Raw genomic sequence first — 21,233 nt, 5'->3', positions numbered from 1 at the left:
TATTTGTGATAAATGGTAACAGGATTTGTGAGGATACAGAATTGTACATACAGTATGTTTATGACTTCCTAAAAGTTATGGAAAGAGAAGACTGAGAAGAAACTAAATAATATCATAATTAAGATTTTGTCATCCTTTTTCCTTTCTGTTATATATTTTCCATGTTAGGAAAAAAAAGGCTAGTGATAGGGCCAGCCCCGTGGCTTAGTGGTTAAGTGCGCGCGCTCTGCTGCTGGCAGCCCGAGTTCGGATCCCGGGTGCGCACCGACGCACCGCTTCCCCGGCCATGCTGAGGCCGCGTCCCACATACAGCAACTAGAAGGATGTGCATCTATGACATACAACTATCTACTGGGGCTTTGGGGGAAAAAATAAATAAATAAAATTATAAAACAATACTTAGCCTTAAAAAAAAAAAGGCTAGTGATATATTTAGAGGGAAAAAATTAACACTTTGTGTTTGAGGTAATTTTATACCTTTTCTGAATGACTAAAAACAATAGCTTCAATCCAGATGTTAAGAATGAATTTCTGTCTTCTGATCTCAAAAAAAAATGAAGAAGAAAGAATATGTAGGCTTAAACTTCACAGTTACTAAGTCAGTGATGCTAAGGGCCACTACCTAGTTGCCCTCTCTCTCTCTAAAAAAATTTTAAAATTGTGGTAAAATACACATAACATAAAATTTACTGTCTTAACCATTTTTAAGTATACGGTTTAGTAGTGTTAAGTACATGACATTGTTGTGCAGCCAGTCTGCAGAACTTTTTCATACCCATTAAACAACGAGTCTCCATTTCCCCCTTCTTCCAGCCCCTGGCAACTGCCCTTCTGCTTTCTGTTTCTATGGGTTTGGCTACTCTAGGTACCTTATATAAGTGAAATCACACAGTATTTGTCTTTTCGTGACTGGCTTATTTCACTTAGCGTAATGTCCACAAGGTTCGTCCATGTTGTAGCATGTGTCACAATTTCCTTCCTTTTTTCAGGCTGAATGATATTCTGTTGTATGTATATACTATACTTTGTTTATCTATTCATCCATCGATGAACATTTGGGTTGCTTTCACCTTTTGGCTATTGTGAATAATGCTGCTGCGCACATGGGTGTATAAATATCTCTTTAAGACCCTGCTTTCAGGGCCGGCCCGTGGCTTAGCGCTTAAGTGCGCGCGCTCCGCTGCTGGCAGCCTGGGTTCGGATCCCGATCCCGGGCGCGCACCGACGCACCCCTTCTCCGGTCATGCTGAGGCGGCGTCCCACATACAGCAACTAGAAGGATGTGCAGCTATGACATACAACAATCTGCTGGGGCTTTGGGGGGAAAAATAAATAAATAAAATTTAAAAAAAAGATAATGTTTAAAAAAAAAAAAGACCCTGCTTTCAGTTCTTTTGGATATATACCCAGAAGTGGAATTGCTGGATCATATAGTAATTCTATCTTTAATTTTTTGAGTAACCACCATACTATTTTCCATAGTGGCTGCAGCATTTTACATTCCCAATCACAGTGCACAAATGTTCCAATTTCTCCACATCGTCACCAACACTTATTTTCTGTTTCTTTGGTGTTAGCCATCCTAATGGGTGTGAGGTGATAATCTCATTGTAGTTTTGATTTGCATTTCCCTCATGGTTTGTGATATTGAGCATCTTTTCAGATGTTTGTGGCCAGCCCTCTCTTTTCTTTTTGTCTTTGCACATAACCATAAAAACTTTAAATTCTATCCAAATCATTTACCAGTGTTTTTCTAAGTGGTTCTCATCCCGTTTGACATATTCCATCTCTCATAACCTGTTTATGCTTATTATCACTTAGCCTACGTATCCTGCATATTGATTATCTAGATCATCTAGATCTTTAGAACCTCCTTGGGTAATAGTTTTATTTATGTATTTATTTAGTTCAACTTTTACTCAGTAAATTTTATATATAAAACTATATGGGCAATTAGAAACTGTTCCCTAGACTGGAGAAAGGAATGCTTGTGTCCGTGGGCAGGAAGACTGTCACACTTCTTGAATAGGATAACGTTTGAAAATTTAGTCACAATAATTTATGTACATGTTTTGCCATTTTAAATGTTCATGTGGATCAGAATTCAAAAAATTTAAAAGAATATGCAAGAAAAAGTCTCTTTTCTATCTCTGTACCGTAGCTACCAGTTCTCTTCCATGGAGGCAACCAAGTTATTAGTTTTTACACATCTCTGCAGTATACTGTACATATTCTGTAGCACTTTTGATTTGCCATTTTTTAAGATCTTATAATTAGATTGCTACACACCCAGAACAGAGTTGTGGGAACATATTGAGCGTGGATAAACTGAGCTCAGCCCATAGTATAGAAAAGCTTTGTCTTGTTCCTCTGAAATTATATGCATGTTAAAAGAAATGGCTTAAGATTTCTTGAAAATGAAGTTAGAAAACGTCTTTTAACTGACTTTTTTCCCCTTATAGTTGATTATGGAAGATTCCCACAAGAGTAACACTTCAGAGACAGCACCTCAACCTGGGTCAGCAGTTCAAGGAGCTCATATTTCTCAGATTGCTCAACAGGTAAGGCAGTGCTCAGCCAAAATAGTGAGCCAGTTAGTATTTTTATGCAGATTAATCTGTTGTTTCAGAGCTCTAATTACTAATGTTCAAAAAAATAACCAAGCGAAAAAAACTATAAAATGTTGAAATGCATGGAAGGAAGGTAGATTTGATTTAAATATTTTCTAAAGATCATTCGGTTTTATCTTCTTTTATACAAAGTATATTTAGTGTTGTTTTACTACATATATACTTCTCAAAACTTGGAGAAGTAGATTTCATTTTATGTGATAGATGATTATTTAGATTTTTTTCCAGACTAATTTTGTTGCTGCAAAAGGAAAATGAAAAATTATTTGGCTCTTTGAACTCACTTGAAACAGAGACTAATAGTTTCAGGAGGTAAACCATCTTCAATATATTGTGGATATATAGGAAATATTTTTGCTGAACTGGAAAATAGGTTTATTCATTAGAGAACTGAAATTGACAGGCCTGCATATTGTAGAACTGATGATATTTTTTTAAATTTCAAATTGTCTGATCCATGCACCTGACCCACTTCAAGGAGAAAAGCTGAAAGTATTTGTTGCCAGAGATAAGATTTGAACTTTCAAGCAAAAAGTAGAATTCTGGAAAACTTGTATTCACCATCGTGAACTTGACAGCTTCCCAGTAGTTACAAACTTTTTAGTTAAAAAATTGTGTTATAAAACCATGCATTGGTATAAGATCCATTCAGAGTACAAGACAGACCAATGGATTTTCTTGTTAACAGAATACACTAAGTTCAGATTGTACATTGCAAACAACCTTTAAGAAACTAAAGCCTGTTGAGTTTTGATGTGGTATCAGAGAAGAATATCTACAATCCTCTGAAAAGACTATTAAAACACTCCTCCCTTTTCTACATATCTCTGTGAAGCCAGACTTTCTTCATATACCTCAACCAAAACAACATAGGGCAACATATTTAATGTAGAAGCAGATAAGAGAATTCAGCCATTTTCTCTTAGCTCAAACATTAAAGAGATGTGCAGAAATGTAAAACAGTGCCATTCTCTCACTAATTTTGGGGGGGAAATTTAGTTAATGGAAATATATTATTTATGTTATTAACACGTAATGGATTTGTTATTAATTTATTATTAGTAGTAATGGATTGTTATTTTAAAATGAATTGTTAAGTATTTTTAGAATTTCTGTTTTAATTTTAAATGTATTAGAAAAATCCCACATAAATAAGAATTCTTTGGGGTCCTCAATAATTTTTAAGAGTGTAAAAAGGCCTTGAGACCAAAAAGTTTGAGAACCAAGGACCTAAAGGGTTAATCCTTCAAGCTTGATGCATTCTTCTCTATTATTTGGCTATATCTGTGAAGAATAATGGTATCTTCTCCAGATGGTGCTGGAAAAATAATTATGGAATGTTTTGGTTACCTTTCTGTTAATGGAACCCTTCACAGAAATGTTTTAATTTAGTTGGCTTAGTTATATATTTCAGTTATTTTGGTTAGGTGTGAATGTTTTCAAAGTTTCCTCAGAACCATATTTACAATAAGGTAGAATAAGTACATTTCTAGGTGGTAAATAATTTTATAGTGATTTTTAAAAATAATGTCACTAACTTCATATCCAAATTCTTATGGCTTGACTACTTTATTAGACTCTAAATTCTGTAAGGAGAGAGTATCTAATACAGTAATATTTATTCAATCATTCAGTATAAGCTGGGCATATAACAATGAACAAAACACTCAGCTCTCACAGAACTTACGTTCTAGTTTTGCGAAGACAGGCAATAAAACAGGTATCAGTTGGTAATATGTGCTATGGAGGCTAATAAAGCAGGGTAGGAGAGATAGGGGAGTTGTTGGTAGGGATAGGAGGACTTGCCCTTTTATATAAGGTGATCAGAGAGGTCCTATCTGTGCAAATACCTCTTCAATTATTTGGACCAAGACTTGTAAAACTGAGACTCATATGTGCTTGGCATAGTTAAGGAGCAGCAAGGAGGCCGGTGTGGTGGGAGAGGGATGAATGAGGGGAGAGTGATACAACATGAGGCAGAGAGGTTTTGCCTGGGAGGGGGAGTGCCAGATAATGTAGGCCTGTATGCCACTGTAAGATTTTTGGCTTTTAATCTGGGTGAGATGGGGAACCTTTGGAGTGTTTTGAGTAAAAAACATTATCTGACTGATATTTTAATAGGATCACTCTGGTTGCTCTGTGGAGTGGAAGCAGGAAAATAAGTTAGGAGGCTGTTATAGTAACATGCGTGAGAGATGCCAGTGGCTTGGGCCAAGTGGGTAGCAGTGGTGGTGGTGAGATAAAATTAGATTCTGGATAGAATTTGGTTATCAAGTCAACAGTGTTTGCTTTTGGATTGGATGTGGGTTTTAGAGAAAAAAAGGAGTCAAAATTGACTACAGTTTTTGGCTTGAACAACTGTAAGAATGGAGTTGCCATTTATTGAGTGGACAACAGTGGAGCATGTTTTTCTTTTCTTTTTGGGGGGATGTTGGTAATCAGGAAATTGGCATTTAGGCATGTTAAGTTTGTGATACTATCTGTATTAGTTTTCTATGCTGCACAAATTTGGTCACTTCAAACAGCGCACATTAATTATCTCACAGTTGCTGTGGGGTCAGGAACTTCTTAGCTGGGTTCTCTGCTGCAGTTTCACCAGGCTGCAATCAAGGTATTGGCTAGGGCTGGATTCTTATCTGGAGGCTAGACTGGAGAAGACTCCACTTCCAAGCTTACTCAGGTTGTTGGCAGAATTTATTTTGTTGCAGCTGTACGACTGAGAGCTTCAGTTTTTTGTTGGCTGGAGGCCACCCTCAGCTGTTAGAGGCTACCTGCAATTTGCTGCCCTGGGGCCCTTTCCATAAGCAGTTTACAGCATGGCAGTCCAGCAAGAGAATGAGAGTGAGTCTACTGGCAAGATGCAGTCTTATGTAACATAATGGAGGGAATGATAGCCCATTCCTTTGCCACAAAGTGTAACATAATCATGGGAATGACATCCCATCACCTTTGCCTTATTCTTTTTTTTTTTTTTTTTTTGTGAGGAAGATCAGCCCTGAGCTAACATCCGTGCTAATCCTCCTCTTTTTGCTGAGGAAGACCGGCTCTGAGCTGACATCTATTGCCAATCCTCCACCTTTTTTTTTCCCCCAAAGCCCCAGTAGATAGTTGTATGTCATAGTTGCACATCCTTCTAGTTGCTGTATGTGGGACGCGGCCTCAGCATGGCCGGAGTAGCTGTGCGTTGGTGCGCACCCAGGATCTGAACCCGGGCCACCAGTAGCGGAGCGCGCGCACTTAACCGCTAAGCCACGGGGCCAGCCCGACCTTTGCCTTATTCTTTTGGTTAGAAGCAAGTCACAGGTCCCTCCCACACTCAAGGGGAGAGGATTACACAAAGGAGGTGGGGATCATGGGGGCCACCTTAGAGTTTGTCTGCCAAACCATACAAGTAGATTTGTCCAGTAGGAAGTCAGATATATATGGTCTAGAGTCCAGGAGAGAGGTCCAGACTAGAAATGTAAATTTAGGAGTTGTGAATATATAGGTGGTATTGAAACTCATGGGGTGATTTCTGGCTTCCACTTACCATGTAGAAAGCTGGAAAGAGTATTACTCCCACCCTAAAACAAGAATAAGCTGTAATATACAAAATCATAACTTCTCTCAACCCATCAGAGGTGAGATGTGGGCATGGCTCACCTGTAGCAGAGCACAGGAAGAAGGCAGGGCTGTCATATAGGGGGAAAGAAGAATTTAGCTAAATTTTTAATGAATTGCTAAAGTCTAAGTGTAGGCTAGCATGAGAATATAGAACCCTTGGGAGCTACAGACATAGGGTAGGTTAACACCCACTTGTAGGCTTTTCTCCAAGGACGTCCAGCAGTTGCTCCTGAGAAAGACTGGGGAAAGCAAGGGAGACCAGAGAAACGCTCGCTAGGTGGTCCAGGCCTGCCTGGACGCCTTTTCCCTGTGGAAAAGAGCTTTAAGCCACTGGGGGAAAGGAATAAACCCTGTTTTCCATTGTGGCTTGGAGAAGTGAAAAAAAAAAAAGAAAACCCATAAGCCCTGAGGGAAGGGCAGGAAGCTGTCCTGGGTTCAGACCATTAGTTTTCCTACTACTGGGAGAAAGCCCCACCCCTGAGACCCAGGGATATAGGGCTTGCCTGAGACTGAGACTGGGCCAGGATAACAGAGAAAACCTCCCTGTCCCCCACCAGCAAGTAAAGCAACAGCAGTCTACCCCTGGGGAGAGGCAAGAGTATGGAGAGTGCCTCTGGGGCCGGTGCATAGAGAAAGCCTAAAACTGAGGGTGGAAAAACCAGAAAAACGCTCTGGCTAACCAGCCCCAACCCTAAGCAGGTCACACTAGAGGAATTTGAAGCTGGTACTGCACTTAAGGTAATCATAATAACAAAACCCAAACCCAGCTCAATTTCTGAATAGACTGACTCAACCCTTCCCCCTCAGCTCTCCCCTAATAGCCTAGTAGAAAAAGAAGTGTGCCCCTTTTTAGGCATAAATACTGTTTCCTCAGTCTCTACTGTCTTACAGGATGTCCATCATTCAGGCAAAAACTATGAAATACATACAAAACAAGAAAAAATAACCCACTGTCAAAAATCAAAATAATCGATAGAGTCAAGATGATCCAGTTGTTAGAACTATCAGATAGTGAATTTAAAATAACAATGAATAATGTATTAAAGGCTCTAGTGGAAAAGGTGGACAACATGCATGAACAGACGATAAATTTCAGCAGAGGAATGGAAACTATGTGAAAAAGTCAAACGAAAATGCTAGAAGTAAAAATTATGACATAGATGAAGTATGTCTTTGGGCTTGTTAGGAGACTTGACACAGCCGACGAAAGAATCAGTGAACTTGGAGATAGGTCAACACAAATTATCCAAGCTGAAAACAAAGAGAAAAAAAGTGAGGAGAAAAACAGAATAGAACATCTAAGAGCTGTGGAATAATATCGAACTATTTAACATAAGTGTAATTAAAGTCATAGGACGAGATGAGATTACTGAGGGGTGAGTACCTTCAGAGATGAGGTCAGTGGATTTGACTCTGGGGCTCTCCAACATTTGGAGTTTGGGGAGATTGAAGAGGGATGGTCAGTGAGGTAAGAGGAAAATCAAAAGAAATTGAGATCTTGGAAATTAAGAATGAGGTGATGTCAGCTGTGTAAAATGCTGCTGGTAGGTCAAATGAGGAGTAAAAATTAACTGTTGTACAGTCAATCCTCATTATTCAAAGATTCTGTGTTTGCAAATTTGCCTACTTGATAAAATTTATTTGTAGTCTGAAAATCAATACCGCACTTTTGTGGTCATTAGTGGACATGCGCAGAGTGGTCAAAAATTTGAATCACTTGGCACACGCCTTCCCAGCTGACGTTGAACAAGGCAATGCTCTGTCTTCTTATTTTAGCTCTTATATTGTAAACAGTTCTCCTTTTTGTGGTCTAGTTAGTGCATGTTTTTTGCATTTTTGTGCTTTTTGTTGGTGATTTTGCTGTTTAAAATGGCCTCCAAGCATAGTGCTGAGGTATTATCTAAGTGCAAGAAAGCTATGATGTACCTTATGTAGAAAATACATGTGCTAGATAAGTTTCATTCAGGCATGAGTTGTAGTGCTGTTGACCATGAGTTTAATGTTAATGAATTAACTACGTATATATATATATAAAATATAATATTATATTAATTGTATATATAATATACATTAAATTCTATATATATTAAATAAGATGTTTTTAAACAGAAACACACATAAAACAAGGTTATATATTTACCAGTTGATGAAAATGTGCCCAGAGGCTCACAGAAACCTAATCCTGTATTCCCCCAGGAGCAGTGGTTCAGTGTTGGCTAATTCAGCGTGCATGGCGACTTTATAGATCATAACTACCACAAATAACAAGAATTGACTGTATTTAGCAATGTGGAGTTCATTGACAACCTTGACAAGAACTATTTGAGTGAGAGTGGGGATAAAAACTAATTGAATCCAAGAAAACATGGAAAAAGAGGGGAGAAAATGAGTAGACAAACTCATTGCCAACAAAATGAATAGACAGTTCCTTTGAGGAGTTTTGCTGCAAAAGGGAGCTAAGAAATGAAGTTGCTGGAGGGGGTGGTAGGTCATGGAAGTTTTATTTTTATTATTACCTTTTTTTTGTGTGAGGAAGATCAGCCCTGAGCTAACATCCATGCCAGTCCTCCTCTTTTTGCTGAGGAAGACTGGCCCTGGGCTAACATCTGTGCCTGTCTTCCTCTACTTTATAGGGGAGGCCGCCACAGCATGGCCTGACAAGCGGTGCCTCAGTGCACGCCCAGGATCCGAACCCGGGCCACCAGCAGCGGAGCGCATGCACTAAACCACTACGCCACGGGGCAGGCCCCTGTTATTACCTTTTAAGATGGGAGGAATTAACAGCCTGTTTGTATACCAGTGAGAATGATGCAATAGAAGGGGAAATTTGATGGTACAGGAGAGAGAGGACAACCCTGGGATGATGTCCTTGAGGAGGAGAGCAGATGAAAATTAGTCTACAAGTGGAGAAATTTATTTTATATGAGCACAGGTACATCATTCATAATAAGAAAGAAGGTACATACAAGTTAGGTGGGTAGATTGGGGGTGAGATACGCTGAAAGCTTCCTTTTGATAACTTCTTTGTTTTTCAGTGAAGTAAAATGCTTTGAGAAGAGAGGGAGGAAGGAGAAAGTATGAAATAGTCTGCTAGGACAGTAAGAGATGTAAACGGACTAGGGATATGTAGTAGGCTCTCCAGAGAGCATTAACAGTCCACTTGAGGTTACTGATCGTGAGTGTAAAGTGAGACCATTAAGTTTATTTGTGTGTTTTTCTCCAGTCAGATTCAGGTACGTGCATATAGGTTACAGGCATAGATTAGGTGAATTAACAGGGTTGCTGTTTAGTCAAGGGACTGCCGTGAAGCAAGAAAAGGACATTGAAGGTGTATGCAATACAGTGATTATAACGCTGGACTATAAAATTTAAACTGCATAAGGAAGGAAGTGGGGACTTCATAGGGTCAAAGGCAGGGAAAAGAGAGTAGGCTCAATGGATTATAGATTTCTGGGGAGTCCAAGAATTGTTGAGAGTCCAAATAGTAGAGATACTGAGTTGGAAGTAGGTGGTACTCAGAGAGAGGGATACTTGAATTTGAGATTATGGAGGGATGCATTTATTGGTAATGATAAGATTTAAGTAAGTGGGTTCGCAACTGGAGTGGTACTGCTTCCCCACTGAGATGTCTGGAAATATGTGTGTGTGGGCAGGGTTGCCGCTGGCAGTTAATGGGCAGGGACCAGAGACGCTAAATGTTTTGCATTGAGAAGGATATTCCAGCACAAGGAAGAATTGTCTCGCCCACAATGCCTGTTTAGTGTATGACAATGGGAGTGGATGGCTGAGGGTGGAAGACAGGGCTTTGGAGGAGAGGAATCAAAAACAGAGTGCCAGCATGGAAGGATGCTGGATGTTGCATATTGAAATCACCACAAATTATATCAGGAGTAGTATTGGAGAGAATAGAGGGATCCAGGTGCTAAATTCTGAAAGAAATGAGGGGACGTGTTTGCCACAAGGATAGTCTGCTGCTGTGAGCCTCAAAGTTGGGAGATTTCAGGGAGGACTTTGAAGAGACAATGGTCTGGAAGTAGCAATGAAGAGCAAAGGAGACATGCACCCTATCTGTAGGCTCATGGTATGAGGAGAGCAGGAGAGAGCTGTAGGAGAGGCAGCGTTCTTCAGAGGAGAGGTGAGGTTCAATTATGGCAAGAAGGTAGAGGGGAGGGACTCAACACTTGTTGAATTTCATTTAATTACAAAGTATATATTGATTGAGAGGCAGCCTTGCTTAGTAGAAAGAACAATGGATACACTCAGAAGACCTGGTCTGAATCCTGGTTTTGTCGCTTAGTGACTCTGGAACATTGGCTAAGTCTAAGTCACTTATTTAGACTGATGTTCATCATCTGGAAATTGAGAGTATCAGACTTGGTGATCTCTAAAGTTTTTTCCAGCTCATAACTTTTAGTAATTCTCATATTGTAGAGAGATTTTCTACTTTAACCATGTGTCAATGGGGAAAACAATGATGGTAGTAACAGCTAACATTTATTGAGTGTCCACTGTCTGCCAGGTGCATTTCTAAGCATTTTACATGTTTTAATGCCTTCAAATCTCATATCAACCTACTGTGTTTTTATAATCCCCATTTTAGTAGTCATACAACTAATAAGGCTAGAGACATGATTTGAATTCTAGCAGTTTGACTTCTGTCACAGTTTGGGTTTCCCGGGAAGCAGACTATGAGATGGAGATCAGCATGCAGGAGGTTTATTAGGTAATCCCAATTATTTGGGATTACCATCTGTGGGAGGGAAAGAAAGGAAGAGAAGGGAGCAGGTTTGAGCAGAAGGAGAAGTTGGACTGTGATTCAGTCTCTGTGAAGGCCTTAACTGACCGCATAGGGAGATTTGAACTGAGATAGCTCTTCAGAATTGAAGTAAGGGGCCATCAGGCCTTTATATCCCTGCGTGCACCAGTCATTGGAGCTTGACTGACCTGGGAAGAGGTGTGTGCGACCTTGGGCGAGGTGACTCTCATCAGCCAAGGCAATTCCAAAGAGGGCTGACAGCTGAACACTGTCTGCCAGCAGCTGGGGAATAAGTCTTTCACTAGTGAAAGGGGATCTGGGAGTTGCGTCATAGTGTCCACTACAACCCTGGGGGTATTATCTTGATGATCTATGATAAGAGATGAATGTTCCCCAAAATATAGAATGAATGTTCTAATCTACAACTGAAGTGCAGTAGTAGCAAAATCGTGTCGTAATATGTTAAGGTAGAGTTGGTGAGGTTACTGAGAATGTCTGGATGTTGGAAACCCAACAGGTCTTGAGTATGAGTTTTTCAAAGGAAATATGAGTACACACAGTAGCATTCTCTGTTGATAAAAGAGGCTTTTGTGGTAATAGGACTAACAACAACAATTGCGCCTTAGAACAAAATTTAGTACATTGTATCACTACAACTATTCAGAGGAACCATGATCAGCAAGTTTCTGTCCTTCAAATTAAGACTCCAACTCTGCTGAATTCATTTAAAGAATATTGAGTTTGCAGCTCAAATTTTTCATATTCAATGCATTTTTCTAAAAAAATATAATTTTGAGTACTTGTTTTGAGAAACCATTTTGTGATTCTTTGATATCTCTTCCCATAAAGTAATAGAATGTGAATGATTTTGGTCACAAAATTAATAAATCGGGAACTAATTTGCAATACAACTTTGCTCTCATAGAATCTATGGTAAATTTTTTTAAATGTTTAGTATGTACTTGAAAACAAAGTATATTCTACAGTTGTTGGTTGCAGAGTTATGTATAATTATTAGGTCAACTTTATCACTTGTGCCGTTTAAATCTTCTATATCTTTATCACTTTTTGTCTGCTTGTTCTATGACTGAGAGAAATGTATTAATCGTCCATTATAATTGTGGACTTATTTCTCCTAGTGGTCCTTCAATTTATGCTGTGTGATTGAGTATGTGTTACAAGGCAGTGTTATTAAATGAATGTAGATTTTTAAATTATTGTATATTCCAGGGGAATTGTCTCTGTTGCCTTTAATTCTAGAAACGCTTTTTACCCTAAAGTCTAATTGAGGGCCGGCCCCGTGGCTTAGCAGTTAAGTGCGCGCGCTCCGCTACTGGTGGCCCGGGTTCAGATCCCGGGCGCGCACCAACGCACCGCTTCTCCAGCCATGCTGAGGCCGCGTCCCACATACAGCAACTAGAAGGATGTGCAACTATGATATGCAACTATCTACTGGGGCTTTGGGGGGAAAAAAAAGGAGGAGGATTGGCAATAGATGTTAGTTCAGAGCCGGTCTTCCTCAGCAAAAAAAAAAGAGGAGGATTAGCATGGATGTTAGCTCAGGGCTGCTCTTCCTCACAAAGAAAAAAAAAAGTCTAATTGATACTAATTTGGCAGTATCTTTTTTTTTTTTCACTGAGTCCCCCCCGCCCCCACAAAGCCGCAGTAGCTAGTTGTATGTCATAGTTGCACATCCTTCTAGTCGCTGTATGTGGGACGTGGCCTCAGCATGGCCAGAGAAGCGGTGCGTCGGTGCACGCCTGGGATCCGAACTCGGGCTGCCAGTAGTGGAGCTGGCGCACTTAACCACTAAGCCACGGGGCCGGCCCTGGCAGTATCTTAATGGCATCTTTTTTTCTCACTTTCAAACTTTCTATATCCTTATGCTTTAGGTGTATCTCTTGTTAACATTACATACCTAGATTTAAAAAGAAATCCAGTCTCGTAGACTTTTTTTCCCCAGTTTTTAGATATTGTGAATTGTGCTTAATGAACATTCTTGTACATGTCTATGCTGCATGTGAATTGCTTGGTTACAGGGTATGCAAACATTTAATTATAGAAGATACTGCTGACAGTTTTACAAACTTGTAGTACCAATTTACAGCACCACCAGAAATGCATGAAAGCACTGCTGATCCATTTATGTGCCCAAAATTGGTATTGTGTGTTTAAGTTGTAACCATTCTGGTGGATATGTAGCAGTATCTCATTGTGGTTTTTATTTTGTTTGCTTTTTTGAGGTATAATTGACATATAACATTATATTGGTTTCAGGTGTACAACATAACGATTTGATATTTGTATATATTGCGAAATGATCACCACAATAAGTCTAGTTAACATCTGTAACCATACATGATTAGAAAAATTTTTTTTCTTGTGATGAGGACTTTTAAGATTTACTCTCTTAGAAACTTTCAAATATGCAGTACAGTATTATTAACTATAGTCACCATGCTGTACATAACATCCTCATGACTTATTTATTTTATAACTGGAAGTTTGTACCTTTTGACCCACTTTACTCATTTCGCTCTCTCCCCACCCCTGCCTCTGGCCACCACCAATCTGCAATCTGTTCTTTCTGCGGGCTTTGTGGGGTTTTTTGTTTGTTTTAGATTCCACATGTAAGTGAGATCATATGGTGTTTGTCTTTCTCTGTCTGACTTGTTTCACTTAGCATAATGCCCTCAAGGTCCATCCATGTTGTCACAGATTTCATTATTTTTTATGGCTGAATAATATTCCATCGTAGTCTCTTAGACTTTTAACAGAGCTTTTGGTCCATGTACATTTATCATAATTACTCATACATATAGATTTAAACCTACCATCTTATTTTGTGTGAGGAAGATTAGCCCTGAGCTAACATCTGTTGCCAATCCTCTTCTTTTTTACTGAGGAAGATTGGCCCTGGGCTAACATCCGTGCCCATCTTCCTCTACTTTATATGGGACGCCACCATCCCATGGCTTGATGAACAATGCATAGGTCCACACCCAGGATCCTAACCTGCGAACCCTGGGCTGCCAAAGCGGAGCATGGGAACTTAACCACTGTGCCATCGGGCCGGCCCCCTTATTTTGTGCTTTTTAACCCACATGTTCCATGTTTCTTTTTCTCTCCTTTCTTGTCTTCTTTTGAATTATTTCTTCTCATTTCATCCTGCCATCACTTGTATAAATTTGGACTGTACGTCAACTTGATTACTACTTTTTTAGTGATTATCCTAGTTACAGCATGCCTACTTAGTAAAGTCTAAAGTTAATCAATACCTTCACTCTCCTCTCACATGATCCAGTGATCTTAGAACATTTATTTTCATCTATCCTCTTTCTAGTTTGTTACCATTGTTAGGACTTATCTTTTTCTCTTTTAATTCCATAAAACATCATAATTATTTTATGCAGTCAACATTGTTTTTTTCCCACATAGTATCGTTTTCTTTGCTCTTCATTCCTTTTTACATGTCTAAGCTTCCATTTTAGATTACTTTTATTTTGCCTTAAGTATATGCTTTAGAAAAACCTCAGCATTATAGACATTTTGGGCTGGATAATTCTTTTTTTTTGCAGGGAAATATTCGCCCTGAGCTAACATCAGTTGCCAATCTTCCTCTTTTTTTTTTCTTTCCTTGTCAAAGCCCCAGTGCATGGTTGTATATCCTACTTGTAAGTTGTGTTAGTTCTTCTATGTGAGCTGCCGCCACAGCATGGCAGCTGACAGACGGGTGGTGGTGTTCCATGTCTGGGAACTGAACCCAGGCTGCTGAAGCGGTGAGCGCCAGACTTTAACCACTAGGCCGTCGGGGCCAGCTCAGGGTGGATAATTCTTTGTTGTGGGGGACTGTGCATTGTGGGATGTTTAGCTGAGTTGATGGCCTCTGCCCACTAGATGTCAGTAGCATCATCCATTGTGACAACCCAAAATGTCCCCAGATGTTGCCAGATGTCGCTGGGGGGCAAAATCATTCCTGGTTAAGAACCACTGTTATAGAATTTCCTTTGATGTAAATCTGCTAATGGTGGTGACTTCTCTGTTTTCGTTTGTTGAAAATACCTATTTCATCCTCATTTTTAAAAGGTATTTTCACTGGGCATAGAATTCTAAGTTTTTTATTTTATTTTATTTATTTATTTTTTGTGAGGAGGACTAGCCCTGAGCTAACATCTGATGCCAATCCTCCCCTTTTTTCTTGAGGAAGACTGGCCCTGGGCTAACATCTGTGCCCATCTTCCTCAACTTCATATGGGACGCCGCCACAGCATGGCTTAACAAGTGGTGTGTCGGTGCGCGCCCGGGATCCAAACCTGCGAACCCCGGGCCGCTGCAGAGGAACACGCGCACTTAACCGCTGCGCCACCAGGCCGGCCCCTAAGTTATTTTTTTTAGCACATTTAAAATATCATCCTGCTAGCTTCTGTCTCCTGTTGTTGCCTTTGGGAAGTCAGTGGACTATTGCTGTTTTAAATATAATCTTTTTTCCTTCATCTGCTTTTAGAGTCTTCTCTTTATCTTTATTTGTTTTGCAGCTTCCATTATGTTGTGTTTAGGTGCGGAATTCTTTTTATTTATTTCATGTGGAAGTTATTAGGCTTCTTGAATCTATGGATTGGTGTCTTATCATTAGTTCTATAACATTTTCAGCCATTATCTCTTCACATTTTGCCCCGACCCACTTTCTTTGTCCTTCTCACTCTGTCCTCCATGTCTCTTAACCTTTCATATGTTTTCCTTCTGTCTCTGTGTTGCAATTCAGATAATTTCTTCTTACCTGTCATCCTGCTCACCATTCTCCCTTTAGCTTTGTCTAATTTGCTGGTATATCTGAACAATGTTTTTTAAAATTTCTATATCTTTATTTCTAGAAAATCTCTTTGGTTTTTTTTCAAATCTACTATAGTTTTCTGTTTCCTGAAGATATTGTCAAGCTTATCTTGAAACATAATCTACTGTTTCTTTGAACATAGTAAGTGTAATTGTTTTATAATGTGTCTGATAATGTCAGTATCTAAAATCACTTGGGTCTGATTCTGCTGTCTGTTGTTTTGCTTCTTGGTTATGGTGCCTTGTGTGATTGATTATTTTTTATGCTTTGCCATCCATTAATCTTGAAAAATTGTTTGTGGGAATTCTTTGTGTCCAAGGATCAGAGTGCCTCTCTCCAGAAAGAATTTACTATTGCCAGATGTCTTGGGAACCACTTTCAGGGTTTGAGCCTCTTTTTGTCTTTTTGGACCATCTAGGTGATGTTAATTTGGGCTGTACGTCTGCTGGAGAGCTAGTTACATCATCTTCAGCCCTTCCGTCCCCAGTATCTACACAGCTTTCCTTCTGTTACCTTACTCTGAGAGTGTAGCCCTTTGGAAGTCCCAGCTTAATAGAGGGTCTCCTGTCTTTACCTAGAGAAAACCCTGGCCGTTTACATCCCCCTCTCCTTTGAGAGCAGTTCAAGTCTGCCTTGATAGGTGATTCTGTTTACTCTTTATTTATTCTCACTCTATCTCAGATTTTGGCTTGGTGATTTAGAATCTGGAGTCTTTAGAATATAAGTGAAGCAGAGGACAGAGAAGCGTCAGGAAATATGAAAGATCTGAGATTTTACCCTGTCTGCAAACTAATAAGCAATCTAGCTCAGTTTCATGGATGCTGGCAGAAGACATGAGAATCCTGGTTCAGAGAAAAAGGACTTTATAATTTGTGGCACAGCAAACAGCACGAGCTTCACGTTGCTCAGTTCCCCTTGCCCTCCAAGTCCCATGGGGTAATGCTGAGTGGCTCCGGTGGATGTTGCTCATGCAGTGGGTTTGCATCGTTGCTGAGGGGGACTCTAAGCTTAGGAAACTCCAGACTGTTAAAGGGAGCTGCTAGCAAACCTGTCTAGCCTTTGCCCTGGAAGGAGACATTGCCTTTATTGATCTGGACAGCAAACAAATAGGCCCTTTACTCTGAAGGGAGTACCATCTTGTCTTCCAAAGCTGTTCACCATACCAACATCCTTGAAAACAGAGTCCAGAAACAAAAGTTGTCAGTGCCTCTGCTCAGAAGACATGCAGAAACAGAAGAGACCCATAGAGAATTGTCTTTCAACCAGAAGAGTATAACAGTGTATTTCCTTTTTGTCCCGCCTTCTCCGTTCCTGTGTTCCCAACAGTTTTTCCTAGGTAACAGAAAACTTGATGATTTTATTTTTTTAAGCTTTTGCCACACATGTCCCTCCTCTTTCCACACACACCCATACACTCTCTGATACATTTTTTGATGTGAAATTTTGCTTTCCACCCAAGCTTTTAAGAACAAATAAATGCCACATGTTGAGGCATATGTGTGCTGAAATAGTATATTTAAAACTTTTAAATCAGTATCTTTGTGATTGGCTCTGAAGGCAGCAACTCACTGTCTGTTGTCTGTCTTTTCTGTCTTGAAGGTCTAGCACAGCACCTGCACATAGGTAACGCTGAGTCTTGTTATCTGTTTAATCCAAACTTAGTCCTGATATTCAAAAGGTAATATTGCCTAGATTTGCTAATCTAACTACCCCACCCCTCCAATTCTCTAGTGTAGCGTTTCTCAAAATACGGTACACATTCCACCACAGGTGGTATTCCATATCTCTTTAAGTGGTGCATAGATGGACATTTTGGTTTTGATGTGTTGAATTCACACACATCAGGTCTCTTATTTGAAAGTTAGGGCATTGGCTGGAACAAGATGGGTTCTCAACAATGAGAATAGTCCTACTAAAACTTAGAGCACAAAACATTTCTCCCTGGCCATGCTGGCCTGAGGAAGCTGGGAAACTTAGCATCATCTCCTGTGCCCCATCCTTTATTGTTGCTTGGCTGGAAATAAAAAAATGGGTCAAATGTCCTGAAGTGAGGAAATGGAGAATTCAAGTTAGAAAAGTCAAAGATATACCCAGAAGAATTTATAGGAATAACTTCACTAAGTTATAATGTCCAAAATTGGGAGATACTTCATTAATTCACTAAACAATGATTTATTTAGCATCCAGTGTGCCAGTTGGGTTAAGACTCTAGCTGGGAATACAGTGTGGAGCAAAAAGAGGCAAGTTCCTCTCCCATGTGGCGCTTGCTACCTAGTGGAGTAGACAAGACATGGGCCACATATTCACCTAGATGTAAAACTGTGACCCTGAGAAGTGCTACTACAAAGGATAGCACATAGGATACATAGGATAATACGAGAGCCTATAATAGGGGCTTGGACCTTGTCAGGAATAGGACAGCTTCCCTACGGAAATGACGCTTGAGTTGAGACCTGAAGGATGAGTAGGTGTTAACTTTCCAGGAAGGAAGGGAAGACCTTTCTAGGCATGTGAGGGAATATCTTACGCCAAGGCGTTGTGGTGGGAAGGAGCATGAGAAGCAGAAGGGACTGTCACGCTGCACTGTGGGCAGAACTAGGGAACATGGTTTAAGATGAAACAGGAGAGGGAGGAAGGAGCCATTCTGTGCAGGGCTTTGTAGACCATGATAAGAAGTTTTTAGTAATTGCTTTTAAATTATTATTTTTGGTTGGATTTAAATTAAAAATACAATATTTAAAAATAACAACATTGTCTTTATTATATTTATTTTTATAGTTACCATATAGTTATGGAAAATGGTGGTAGTTTCTATTTGTCATAGTGAAATAAGGTTTTCTTTTTAAGTACATTTGAGTTTACAAAAGGAGATACTTTAAAGAAAAATAATAAGTAAATAATTGTATAGGAGATATATGGATTTGGCATTCTCCTGAAAGCAAGCTGTTGAGTGTGAATTCTTTACTCCAGTCAGTTTGTGTTTACCATGTGTAAATCCTGACTGTCCAAGGACCATCTGAATCTTTTGAGACCTAGGAACAGTGACATTTTGGGGCAAGTACAGCATAGGCTTAACTATGGAAAAAAATTTAAAACCATTATCTTTACATTAAGTAGTAAATTAAAAGATGTAAAGATCTGGTTCATTTTGTTTTTTATTTACATTTTATTTTATTTTTATTTTTTTTTTCGTGTGAGGAAGATCAGCCCTAGCTAACATCCGTGCTAATCCTCCTCTTTTTTTTGCTGAGGAAGACCGGCTCTGAGCTAACATCTATTGCCAATCCTCCTCCTTTTTTTTTGCCCCCAAAGCCCCAGTAGATAGTTGTATGTCATAGTTGCACATCCTTCTAGTTGCTGTATGTGGGCCGCGGCCTCAGCATGGCCGGAGAAGCAGTGTGTCGGTGCGTGCCCAGTATCGAACCCGGGCTGCCAGCAGCAGAGCAAGTGCACTTAACTGCTAAGCCAGGGGGCCAGCCCTCATTTACATTTTAAATTAATGGTTCCAATCCATTAAGAACTGAGCAGATACCCTGGGCTTAAGGGTTTGCCACAGTTGATACTGTAATGATTAACAAATCATTATTCTAAATGTCAAAACACTCTCTGCTTTCTTTTTCCTCGAAATGAAAAAGCAAAACAAATATACTTGATGTGTGGGAAGCAAACTTGAGAACATAAAGAGTGAGAGGTTGTAAAACTCCTTGATTGGCACCAGGAAGAATAAGATGTCTTGGAAATAGCACTGGGCTCTGGAGCCAGACAGGACCTACCACTGTTGTGTTCACTATTGTGTTGGGTACTTTTCAGAAAACTTATTATGGGAATTTTCAAAAATATTCAGAAGAAGAGATTATTAGGTTGAACCATCATGATTCCCATCACCCAGTCTCAGCAATTATTATTATTATTTTTTTTGTGAGGGAGATCAGCCCTGAGCTAACATCTGTGCTAATCCTCCTCTTTTTGCTGAGGAAGACCGGCTCTGAGCTAACATCTATTGCCAATCCTCCTCCTTTTTTTTTTTTTTTTTTTCCTTCCCCAAAGCCCCAGTAGATAGTTGTATGTCATAGTTGTACATCCTTCTAGTTGCTGTATGTGGGACGTGGCCTCACCATGGCCTGAGAAGCGGTGCGTCGGTGCGCGCCCGGAATCCGAACCTGGGCCGCCAGTAGCGGAGTGCGCGCACTGAACCACTATGCCACTGGGCCGGCCTTCAGCAATTATTAACTCATGACTTTTGTCTTCTCCGCTCACCCGCCTCCAACCAGCTGGATTATATTCAAGCACATCCTAGATATCATCATTTCAGCCTTCAATATTTTAATATCTATCTCTAAAATATAAGGACTCCTGGGCCGGCCCTGTGGCTTGGTGGTTAAGTGCGCGCGCTGCGATGCTGGTGGCCCAGGTTCGGATCCCGGGTGCGCATCGAGGCACCACTTCTCCGTTCATCCTGAGGCTGAGTCCCGCATACAGCAACTAGAAGGATGTGCAGCTACGACATACAGCTATCCACTGGGGCTTTGGGGGGAAAAATAAAATAAATAAAAAAAATCTTAAAATATAGGGACTCCTTTAAAGAACATAACCACACTATTATCACACCTGAAAAGAAATTATTCCTTCATATCATCAAATATCCATTCAGTGTTTAAAATTTCCCTGATTACTTATTGTGTGTATATGTATGTGTGTGTGTACACACACACACACACACACACACACACATATATTTTTTAACCGTTTGTTGACCAGGATCCAAGTAAGAGATATATATGTAGGCTCCTTCTCTTCACCTTTGTCCTCCACCTTTTGTTTTTCACTTATTAATCATTTAATCTTCACTGTAACTCTATGGAAAAGATAATATTAGTTCTCTTTACAAAGGAGGAAACTGAGGTCCTGAGAAGTTAGATAGTTTGCTTAGTATCACAGAGCTAGTGAGTGCCTTTCACTGAAAAGCAGCCCAAGCTTGTCTGACTCCAAAGACTGTGTGTGCCTTTCTGGAGTTAGAAGACTTTGGATTCAAACTTTGGCTAAATAGAAACTTCTTTCCCGTGCCACTCTACCAACTCCTGCCCTCCCTCTCCCAAGTATTTATGGTCCAGGGATCCCCTAATTAGGTTGCAAAGGAGTATGCTAAATTTTGCCCAGTCACTTGTGTAAGAGGAACTTTGGGCCCAGCTACCCGATGGAGTGGCAGGAAATCAGGGAGCTTTAGTTCTGCAGCTCCCAATTTAACCAGAGCAGCTCCAGAAAACTCCTTTTCTTTCTGCTTCTTCTAACATCAATTAAAAGAGGTTCTGAGATTAGAGCCATAGTATACTAGTAGGTTCTATAGTTCTAAGATCTAGAACTGCAGTGTTCAATATGGTAGCCACTAGCCACAAGTGGATATTTCTTTTTTCTT

At 40.0% G+C, this 21,233-nt stretch overlaps 1 protein-coding gene across 5 annotated transcripts in view; it reads left to right on the top strand.

The window, feature by feature from the left end:
- ATF1 (activating transcription factor 1) overlaps positions 1-21,233 on the top strand; it is a 53,023-nt gene that overhangs the window by 4,812 nt on the left and 26,978 nt on the right. For all 5 annotated transcript variants that reach the window (XR_015554946.1, XM_087442415.1, XM_087442414.1 and 2 more), the window contains exon 2: positions 2,463-2,561. Coding sequence is in view for 4 of the 5 variants with exons in the window: in XM_087442415.1 (XP_087298541.1) it covers positions 2,469-2,561 (93 nt within the window). In the remaining variant the exon portion in view is untranslated. The remainder of the gene's footprint in view (positions 1-2,462; positions 2,562-21,233) is intronic.

The sequence above is a fragment of the Ceratotherium simum genome, chromosome 17, assembly GCF_057802395.1.
Source record: "Ceratotherium simum simum isolate JZ-2026a chromosome 17, ASM5780239v1, whole genome shotgun sequence".
NCBI classification, from domain to species: Eukaryota; Metazoa; Chordata; class Mammalia; order Perissodactyla; family Rhinocerotidae; genus Ceratotherium; species Ceratotherium simum.
Note: the sequence above shows the minus strand (reverse complement) of the source record. Positions and strands in the feature narration are given on the sequence as shown.